This window comes from Pseudophryne corroboree, chromosome 11 (genome assembly GCF_028390025.1).
Source record: "Pseudophryne corroboree isolate aPseCor3 chromosome 11, aPseCor3.hap2, whole genome shotgun sequence".
Classification (NCBI taxonomy): Eukaryota; Metazoa; Chordata; class Amphibia; order Anura; family Myobatrachidae; genus Pseudophryne; species Pseudophryne corroboree.
In genome coordinates this window covers 8,012,669-8,023,589 of record NC_086454.1, presented here as the reverse complement: position 1 = coordinate 8,023,589, position 10,921 = coordinate 8,012,669, and the positions used below count along the sequence as shown (strand labels likewise).

Sequence of the window (10,921 nt, the reverse complement as noted above, 5' to 3'; positions counted from 1 at the left end):
TAAATTTAATATTGCGCAAAAACATGTGCAATGGCTGCTGTTTTTTTTTTTTTAATAAAATATTTTTTGCGATATTGCTTGGACATCTGTGTTGTATGCTTATTTTAAAAATATTTTTAGATTTATTTACTTCTGAAAAACGGTGCAATTATTCCAATATTACATTTTTCAAACATTTGCAAGTAGTCAATCTCTGCAATATCTGAGGCATAATTCTCAAATGTAACAGATTTATTGTGTGCAACATCATGTACATTTGGATATACAACACAAAATAATGAAGCTTGAAGCTCTTAATCAGAAATTATTTGTTTATCCAATACCTAATAGATGGTTACAGTACACTAAGGCTTTGCAGTTATAATTTTTACACAAAGCATGGTAATAATGTTTGGTCCACTTTTTCAACAGTCCCACAGACCAGCCGGCCAGACAGGCCTCAGACAAGTCAGGATGAGGCTGGGATTGCAGGTAAGACTTCACTGTAGTCACATATTCTGAAAACACATAGAAGTACAAAATATTAATGTTTATATTTTCACATAGGTTCTGCTTCTGGAAGCCGACCTCCTGTAAGGCGCCCATCACAGGGCTCGGGCCACTTACCCAGGAGGCCAAGTAAGACACGGCGTCTTGGCACGGAATCTGCGGCTCCATCATCCCCACCCAGGCGACGCATTTCGGCAGTGTCACCCCAGCCACCACTGGCACTATTGGCGAGTTCGCAGAGTGATGAGCCCCGATCACCTCAGTTATCTGGTGAGTAAAAACAGAAATTAAACACATAGGCAATAATATACACAGTACAGTTAATATGTTGTTAGTTGGTTTTGAGATTACATGTTTTCCAGAACAAGCAATGTGATGTTACGTCTTCAATTGCTAAAGGTGAAAATGTTTTTTTTTAAAAGGTCTTAGTGGATGATCTCGCCAACATCATTTTTAATAAATAACAGACATTTGTTTAAAATTTGGCCACACACGTGCACATTAAAATAAAATACCAATAAAATTCCCAAACAAAAACAGCATCCACAACATTATATTGTTCACACATCTCCCCTGTCCAGTATGTAGATGGCTTACTGGCTCCGCTCATCTGGACTATCCAGGTAAGTAGTCTATATCGTGGTCAGGGGAGGTGATATAACACTGTAATGCTGTGGAGGGGAGGTAGTTAGGTGTGGATTATGCAAATCTGTCTATGTGGCTGCCTGTGTTGGTATATATGTTTTTGAACAAAAAAAACATTATAAGTTTTGTAAAACAACGCCAAAAACTATACAAATGGAGTATTATGAATGTAGTAATGTGTAGAAGTAGCCTTTAAACAAATTGACAAATAAACATTGCATGTTGGCCACCCCATACAGAGCCCAGCTTGATGGCCGACGTGGACCAGCAGGAACAAGACCAACAGGCAACCATCACACTGCAACTTACACCTGTTGACCCAAGCCAGCCAATACAGCTGCAGGATATCCCCCAAGCCTCCATCAGTCCACAACTGGCACAAGCTCCGCCCCCAACCCAAATACCAGATGACTTTTGGGCCAGTTGGACAAGCCAACAGGCCCAAAGCAATGCCAGCCTGACCGCACATACACAACACCTTGCCAGTCTGCCCCATCATCTACCGCGCATTAGTCGCAACTCGGGCAGACTGATTGTACAAGTAGGGCGAATGGCAACCTCAATGGAGCAAATAAGGGCTGACAACAGCCAAATGCTTGCTCATTTATCGCGCATCATAGATGAGCAACAGCGCCATCAGCAGGCACTCGTTCAGCTCATTCAGCACAACCAGGTTGTGAATGAGTCCTTATCCCGGATTGTAGCCAGCCACACTGCAACCAACACTCAACTGATTGCAAGCATTAATAATTTGAGCAGCAATATTACATTGATGGGAGCTCACCAAGTAACCTCCAGCTCGGGGACCACGACCCCTATCCAAACGCCAGTAACCTCCCCTGTTCGGCGTTCCTCCAGAGCACGTGCCAGTGAGCCAGCACAAAGCACAGCACCCAGCACACACAAGCGGAAAAAATAACCCCAATGTGATTTGCAAAATAAAAATTTGTATTTGACAAACACACAACTTCCTGTGTCCGTCTCAAACATTGTCGAAGCTGCTCTGTATGTATGTATGTTTTTCATGGGTAATGACTGAAAATGTATTTTTAGCATAAACTAAGTACAATGTACACACCACTATAAACAACAAACAGTAAGTTACAAAACACACAATAGAAAGTAGTGCAAAGTGTTTAGTCAAGGATAATTACAGCCTACTAAAACTGACCTGAAAAATAGCGCAGGATCACTTCTTGCCGTACCTGCCTCCCTACATATGTACTCACACTGTCACCAGATGGGTCTAACTCCTCTGCTTGCTGACTGCTTTCTCCCTCATCATGTGCCAGATGTTGGTTTAAACACAGATTATGGAGAAAACAGCAGCAGAACACAATTCTAGTCACCTTTGAGGGACTATACAACAAAAGGCCTGCAGATTTATCCAGACACCGAAACCGTGACTTCAGCACACCAAAACATCTTTCTATCACATTCCGCGTAGCCTTATGTGCATGATTGTAACTGTGTTCAGCAGGAGAATCAGGTTGGGACAATGGAGTAAGGAGCCAAGAGTAGCAGCCGTAACCCCCATCACCTGAAAAACAGATATAGTCAACATTAGTACATATGTTAGATTATTCTTTCACCTAATCAAAACTCGAGTTTGTGGTTAAAAGACATACACACAAAACATTTTAAACATACCCAACAGCCAGCCATCAGGCATTTGTCCGTCCTCAAATTTATCGAAGAGCGATGACTGACTGAGGATGAAGGAGTCATGGCAGCCACCAGGGTAACCTGCAACAACACTCATAATTTTTATGTTTGCATCACAGACCACCTGGACATTAGTTGATTGTGCCAGATGCCTATTAGTATATATATATTGGCGGCCCTTAGGTGATCTCAGCTGAACGTGTGAGCAATCTATGGCCCCCAGCACATTGGGCATGCCAGCAAGCTCATAGAAAGCTACCCTGACAGCACTCCACTCCGACTCCTCGGTAGGGAAGCAGATTGAGGCATTAATGTGTGGCTCCAACACATCCAAAACCTGAGTGGACATTAAACAAGCTAAGGTGAGTGTCATGTTAGGTATTCTCTACAATACTGTGTTGTTTGTACTTACAGAAGCAACACTTAGACATAACCGCCTATGTATTTTTAGACTCACCTGATTCAAATATCTGGAAAAGGTGGGCTGTGAGATACCAATGACGTCGCCTGCCACAGCCTGGAAGCTCCCAGTAGCCATAAAGTGTAACACAGCCAGGAGTTTGTGTAGGCCTGAGACAGAGCGAGAGCGTGCTGTCTCAGGGTCTATGCCCAGTTTGACAAGGTCCTACAGGTGGAAAATGTTGGTTCTATTTAGGCGGAACATCTGTATGACCCTATCATCGGACAATGCATTTAAGTTTAAACGCCCTCTAAAAAAACGAGGCTGGCGTAGCCTCCGCGGTACCTGGACAACCTGTTGACCATGTTCACTTACCTGGGCCTGATTCCTGGAAGCCTCATGGAGCAGTCTAAGGTATCCCACAGCAAACCAAAAATCATTGGCACACACCACAGCCGCCATTTCAGAGTGAGAGAAGTTCAAAATGTGCCTGGAACACTTTTATAGGGCCAAACATTCAGGTGTGAGTAATGGATAATTGAGTACACATGTAAACACGGTTTTCAAATGCTGGCGCGTTTTTTTTTAGGAAAAAAATACGATGTGTAATTTTTCGCGGCCGCGAATGCATTTTCACGGCAGCAATTACAATTACGAATGGATAGTAAATGACCGAGATTCATATCTAAACAGGCGTAATTTGACCGATGGTGTATTCATTCGTAATTTTTTACTTGGACTTGCAAAAAATTACGAATGCCCTCATCTCTGCCGTGATTAGTGTTTAGTAAATTACCGAGATGACACTTTGCTGAAAAAACGGCATCTCGGTCAAAATCGGGAGCTTAGTAAATTTACCCCTTTGAAGGAAAAACGGCATCTCGGTCAAAATCGGGAGCTTAGTAAATTTACCCCATAGTCTCCTTGCACCACATCAGAAAGTTATAGCTGTTTAAATGGTTGCAGAACAAAGGGATTCACCTTTACAGGATAAGAGGAGACAGACTAAGGTTATAAGGTGGTATTTGGTATCCAGCTGTAGGGTATTTTAAGAATAACATTCCGGTGTTGGTCTGCGGAAGATCGCATGTTCCTGCGGATAGTTATGTGCAAAAGCAGAATATAGATATAAACTGTATTTACTGTATATTATGGATGCGGCGGGAATCCAGAGGAGACCACCCACAAGAGCAGTTGAGAAAGCAGTTGAGAAAGCAGTTGAGAAAGACATCGCCCACCTTTTCAAATCAACCTATGACTTCTCCTGTACTGTAAAAGTGCATCCCTGTGTCCAATGGACAAAGGGATTACAGTATCCATTGTATTGCTTTGGAAGACTTGTATAAATAAAGCCTGCTGCAGCCTGGCCTAACACAAGACTCACAACGTTATCTATTTGATGATGGAGGACAGGACCGGGAAGCGCACGCGAATATACTCACGTATGTACATTGACCCGTAGCCATTATTCTGTTATATATTGTCTTGTATTGTAGTGTATAATTTGTATTGTAAACCCCCTTTCAGAAATAATCCACTGTGGTGTCGGAACCCAGCGGTTAATCACAATTGGTGTCGTGTGCTCATTGCCCTGCTAAGGTTTAAAGTGTAATATCATTGCATTGCATTACTGTGAAGGTTTAAAGTGTATCTCTGGGTGTGTATGCGCTGCGAGTACTTTGTACCGTCAGCGCGGCGTGTGTACGCAAAGTCCGTACACTACGGAACCCTTTTACGCTGATAGCGTAAAAAGGTGCGTAGTGTGAATTAAGTATAGCGGCCACAGCGGCTAAAGGTTTAAGGTGTGTTTAAGGTATAGCTTTCATTCCTGTAAAGATAATCAGCTTTATCTATATATATATATATATATATATATATATATATATATATATAAAAAGAAAAAACAAAACCCAGCAAAAACAAGCTTTGTCCCAATTAATTTTCACACCAATGTGTGGGAAATACAATTGTAAATTAAGCTTCTAATTACCTTCCTGCAAATTGGTTCTGCAGAGTGATAAATATCTGCTTGTCTTCTACCTTATTCTAATTATACGTTTGCTAAGTTTTTTCTTTTACATATAATTATATATTACTTTCTTTAGCAGAAGAAATGAAGCACTAATGATTACAGTGCGCGCTTCCCAGTGATCGCAGGGACAACACAGCCATTAATACAATTCCCATATACTGTATGGCTCGTCCCCAGTCATACAGTCAAAGTGCGGCTTGTCAGAGAGTTTGACCATAAAAATAGTGTCAGGAAGCCATTAATACGGTTACCAATAAAATTTATGATGCTTTTTCTTCTTTATTAAATGACCTTCTCTTGCACACTGACAGCCTGTAGGAGGCAGATGAATAAGGAAATGATTATATTACAAGTTTTATTTGTACATATTTTTCCTTTATTAAAGTAGGCTTGTACTGTGCTTTGGCTTGGTGGTTAAGCTGTCAGTGGAAATTCATGTGTAGGGATGGTAGCTTGGGAGAATGCACAGAGAAATCACTCGGCTTATTATACACTTCGTGTTTATAGAGGAAGCAGGGAAACAGCTCAGGGTTGCTAATCAGCAGTGACACTAATACTGTGTGATGCTAATTTGTATTTCTTTTGTAAATGTAAATGGAACATCCATTTCTCTGACAATGACATGGCCCACTGCTGAGGCTCTAGCATCTGCTAATACAGAAATGGGGTTGGCTAATAGATGACGACTGTACTATAGCCCCCCTCAACACCTACTGGTATTGACAACGACACCACCCATTTTCCATTAGCCACTCATTGTTACGATCCTGATGCTCAGGACAGGGGAGATCTTATGTAGTGAGTCCTGAGCACCAAGACGGAATGCTGGGATTGGGAAATGGGAAGGAAATAGCCCCTAGCACCCTACCTCCGTTGTCTTACCCGTGTTATCAATTCACGCCTGAACGACTATGGTTTCTTGGGCCCATGGCAGCCGCGTTTGAAGGGCGGATTAGGTCTGCCCAACTCCGATGCCCCCTCAGGTCTTAAAGAGAGACAAGGCGTGAACTGAGACAAGGTAATAACAAGGGGACCTCTAACTGAAACAACCACGCTAGGGGCTATAAACTACCTAAAAACGAAACGTATGTGCGGCACGCCGCCAAAGGAAAAGAACTACAAAGAAACCACTGTCCACTACCCTACACGGCACCGCCGAGTTCCGGGGAGGACAGTGAAAGCGGAAACCTCCGCAAATGCACCAATTCACAGTAAAGAAAACACTAAGCGGCATAGGCCGCAACACGCGGCAGCAGCCGCTACTCACGAAACCGGGCGAGAACCCAAGATGACAAACAGGTTCGCAAGGACTAGAAGGATTCCCAGGACCGGCTTCGGACCTCCAAAGTACCAAAGGGCAGGGAGCAAGATCCACCAAACACGGCTGACAAGAACAGAGTTCTGCAAGGCAGGATCAGCATACAAGAAACTATCACCGACGGGGCTGCAGTGTGCTGGCTCACATAAAAAGGCCCTGCTGGCCAATAACAGGAGGGACAGCAGGACCAGCCCCCAGACCCTAATTACTAGTTGCCGTGCAGCTGCCCTGCTGCACGAGCAACCTAATTAACTATTCTTAGCAACGGGGAACGCAGTCCACCTGTGGCGTCCCCGTTGCTATGCACCCGGCGGCCCTGCACGCACGGCGTCCTGCGTTTCCAGGGAACCGGCGGCTATCGTGCGCGCGGCGTCCTGGCATTGCTAGGCGCTGTGCAGGGGACAGGAAAGGAGAGAGGCGCGGCGGCCGTGACCGCTGCTCAGTCAGGGCACGGCCGAAGACCGCCGCGCCTAACAGTACCCCGCCCCCCTTGAGGAGGGGTTAAAGAACCCCTAGAGCCAGGTTTCTGAGGAAACTCCTGAAAGAAAATCCTCTTCAGCTTGGGAGCATGTAAATCTTTATCCAACACCCAAGATCTTTCTTCAGGGCCATAACCTTTCCAGTGGACCAAAAAATAGAGCCGACCCAGAGAAAGCTTAGAATCTAAAACCTTCTCCACCAAGAACTCTTGTTGCCCCTAAACATCCACCGGAGATCTACCCTGGGAAGTCCTCCGAGGAAATCTCCTGGAAGAAAAATACTGTTTCAAAAGAGAACAGTGAAAAGTATTGCCAATTTTGAGAGATCTCAGCAAGCGTAGCCGAAAAGCAACTGGGTTGACCTTCTTAATGATAAGGAATGGTCCAATAAATTTGGGTCCCAATCTAGCCGAAGGTTGTCGGAGCTTGATGTTGCGAGTTGACAACCATACCTTATCTCCCACCTTAAAAGTGCAAGGACGTTGGAGCCTATCAGAAAATTTCTTTTCTCGGAAGGCAGCTTTTCTCAAGGCAAGGTGCACCTTTCTCCAAATTGTTCTGAGATGGGAGGTTAAGGTCAACGAGAAGACTGGAGAATGAGGAAAAAAAGAGTTGGCTCTAGGATGAAAGCCAAAAACTGAAAAGAATGGGGACTCCTTGGTGGAAGAATGACAAGAGTTATTATAAGCAAATTCGGCTAACGGAAGAAATTCAGACCAATCATTCTGGAGTTTGGCCGAATACAACCGTAAATACTGTTTTAATGACTGGTTAACTCTTTCGGTTTGTCCGTTAGATTGTGGATGGTACCCAGATGTTAAAGAGAGTTTCATATTTAATGAGGCACAAAAACGTTTCCAGAAACGAGCAATGAATTGCGGACCCCGATCAGAGACAATATCCCTGGGCAACCCATGGAGCCTGAACACATGACGGAGAAACAAGACTGCCAACCCTTGAGCAGAGGGTAATCGGGGAAGAGCAATGAAATGAGCCATCTTACTAAAACGATCTATTACCACCCAAATGACTCGAAATCCGGCTGAAAGAGGAAGGTCCGCCACGAAATCCATGGATATATGTGACCATGGCCTGAGAGGAACGGCTAAAGGTACGAGTTGCCCGATCGGCAATGAACGAGGAACCTTATGCCGTGCACAAACCTGACAGGAATGGACAAATTCCCTTACATCTTTAGAAAGACTAGGCCACCACACCGAGCGAGAGACTAACTCCAAGGTCTTAGTGATACCTGGATGACCAGAGACTTTGTTGTCATGAAACTCAGCTAAAACAGTGCCTCTCAGAAATTCAGGGACAAAGAGACGATCAGCAGGAGTTGGTTTAGGAGCCTGCTGTTGAAGCTGGACTAACTGAGTAAATAAATCCTGTGTGAGGCCTGCCCGGATGACAGATGATGGAACTATGGGGGTAGTAGCAGGATGGTTATTGTGAACCGGAAGAAAACAACGTGACAGGGCATCAGCTTTAGTATTTTTGGAACCGGGCCTGAAGGTGATAATAAACCTGAAACGAGTAAAAAACAAAGCCCAACGTGCCTGCCGAGCATTAAGCCGTTTAGCTGACTCAATATACTGCAGGTTCTTATGGTCAGTAAACACTGTAATAGTATGCCTAGCTCCCTCCAGCCAATGCCTCCACTCCTCGAAAGCCCATTTAACTGCCAACAATTCTCGATTACCAACGTCATAGTTGGATTCTGCGGAGGAGAATTTCCTGGACATGAAGGCACAAGGGTGTAATTCCTGAGACTCCGGATCTTCCTGAGATAGGAAAGCCCCCACTCCAACCTCTGAGGCATCTACCTCGACTATAAAGGGGAGCTCCGGGTTAGGGTGCCTGAGAACAGGAGCCGAGACAAAGGCCTGCTTTAAGGCCCGAAAGGCAGACTCGGCTGCAGGCGACCAATTGGAAGGGTCTGCTCCTTTTTTAGTCAATGCTACTATAGGAGCGACCAAATCAGAAAAGGTATGAATGAACCGCCTATAATAGTTTGCAAACCCTAAAAAGCGCTGAATTGCTTTTAAATTTGTGGGTTGCGCCCAATTAAGGATGGCCTGGAGTTTTTTCGGTTCCATGAAAAATCCATGGGGAGAAATAATATACCCCAAGAAGGACACTTCCGTGATCTGAAAATCACATTTCTCTAGTTTTGCGTATAAATGATTCTCCCGTAGTTTTTGAAGAACCAGACGCACATGGGTAATATCTAATATGTTGTTCCATAGACTCAGAATAAATCAAAATGTTGTCTAAATAAACGACAACGAACTTTCCAAGAAAGTCACGAAGAACATCATTGATGAGGTCTTGAAATACCGCAGGAGCATTTGACAGCCCAAAGGGCATCACCAGGTATTCATAATGACCCGACTGTGTGCTGAAAGCCGTCTTCCACTCATCCCCAGATCTTATTCGGATGAGATTGTAAGCTCCTCTAAGATCGATTTTTGAGAAGATAACGGCAGAGCGTAACTGATCAAAAAGTACTGAAATCAAAGGCAAAGGGTAGGTGTTTTTAACAGAAATTTTATTCAGAGCCCGAAAATCAATACATGGTCTGAGCGACCCATCTTTTTTCTCAACAAAAAAGAATCCTGCACTCAAAGGAGATTTCGAAGGCCTAATGAAGCCTTTTTTCAGGCTTTCCTGGATATAATTATCCATAGCCGTGGTTTCTGGCCCGGAGAGGGCATATAATCTCCCCTTAGGTAAAGTGGCCCCGGGAACTAAATCTATAGCGCAGTCATAGGACCGATGGGGAGGCAGAACGTCCGCATTACCCTTGGAGAACACATCAGCAAAATCCTGATATTCCAGAGGAATAAGTTCTGGGGTAACTGCCGCAACCCGTTGCTATGCACCCGGCGGCCCTGCACGCACAGCGTCCTGCGTTGCCAGGGACCCGGCGGCTATCGTGCGCACGGCGTCCTGGCGTTGCTAGGCGCCGTGCGGGGGACAGGGAAGGAGAGAGGCAGACGGCCGTGACCGCTGCTCAGTCAGGGCACGGCCGAAGACCGCCGCACTTAACACTCATAGCAAACCATCAATTACTTGACTGATTATTAGACTACAGCCATGGCCAAAATTTTGAGAATGACACAAATATTAATTTTCACAAAGTCTGCTGCCTGAGTTTTTATGAGGCAATTTGCATTTACTCCAGAATGTCATGAAGAGTGATCAGATGAATTGCAATTAACTGCAAAGTCCCTCTTCGCCATGACAATGTACTTAATCCCCAAATCCACTGCATTTCAGGCCTGCCACAAAAGGACCAGTTGACATAGGACACAAGGACATGCACTGAGACTGGAGTGGGGGAGATAAATGACTTCACAGAAAGGGTAGTGGACAAGTGGAATAGCCTCCCAGCAGAGGTGGTAGAGGATGAGACAGTAGAGCAATTTAAACATGCATGGGATACACATAAGGATATCCTTACAAAGAAATAGGGATCAAATAAGGTTTGAGATAAAAATATGGTAAAAATAAGGGGCAGACTAAATGGGCCGAGTGGTTCTTACCTGCCGTCAAATTCTATGTTTCTGTGTTTCTATGACATCATGTCAGTGATTCTCTCGTTAACACAGGTGAGAGTGTATTAAAACTCATCCCGGTAACTATAGACCGGTAAGTTGACATCTATAGTGGGGAAAATACTAGAAGGTATATTAAGGGAAAGCATACTAGAGTACTTGGATACCTCCAAGGTTATTAGTAGAAATCAGCATGGTTTTGTGAAGGATACAGTAGTTCATGTCAAACTAACTTAATAAGCTTCTACAAGAAAGTGAGCGATAATATTGATCAAGGTAAAGCAGTGGATGTGGTCATCTTGGACTTCACTAAGGCCTTTGACAAAGTCCCAC

The 10,921-nt window shown here is 44.3% G+C and overlaps 1 protein-coding gene across 1 annotated transcript; it reads left to right on the top strand.

Moving 5' to 3' along the window:
- The first annotated feature begins 336 nt into the window (after positions 1–336).
- LOC134969853 (uncharacterized) lies at positions 337–2,091 on the top strand. Its single transcript, XM_063946056.1, has 3 exons — positions 337–471; positions 547–759; positions 1,374–2,091. Exon 3 carries the CDS (start codon positions 1,385–1,387, stop codon positions 2,051–2,053), a length of 669 nt encoding a protein of 222 aa, XP_063802126.1. The 5' UTR covers positions 337–471; positions 547–759; positions 1,374–1,384; the 3' UTR covers positions 2,054–2,091.
- The last annotated feature ends 8,830 nt before the right edge of the window (positions 2,092–10,921 follow it).

Bases quoted from the DNA above. Each gene is read 5' to 3' on its own strand.
- LOC134969853 (XM_063946056.1), top strand. From the start codon at position 1,385: ATGGCCGACGTGGACCAGCAGGAACAAGACCAACAGGCAACCATCACA.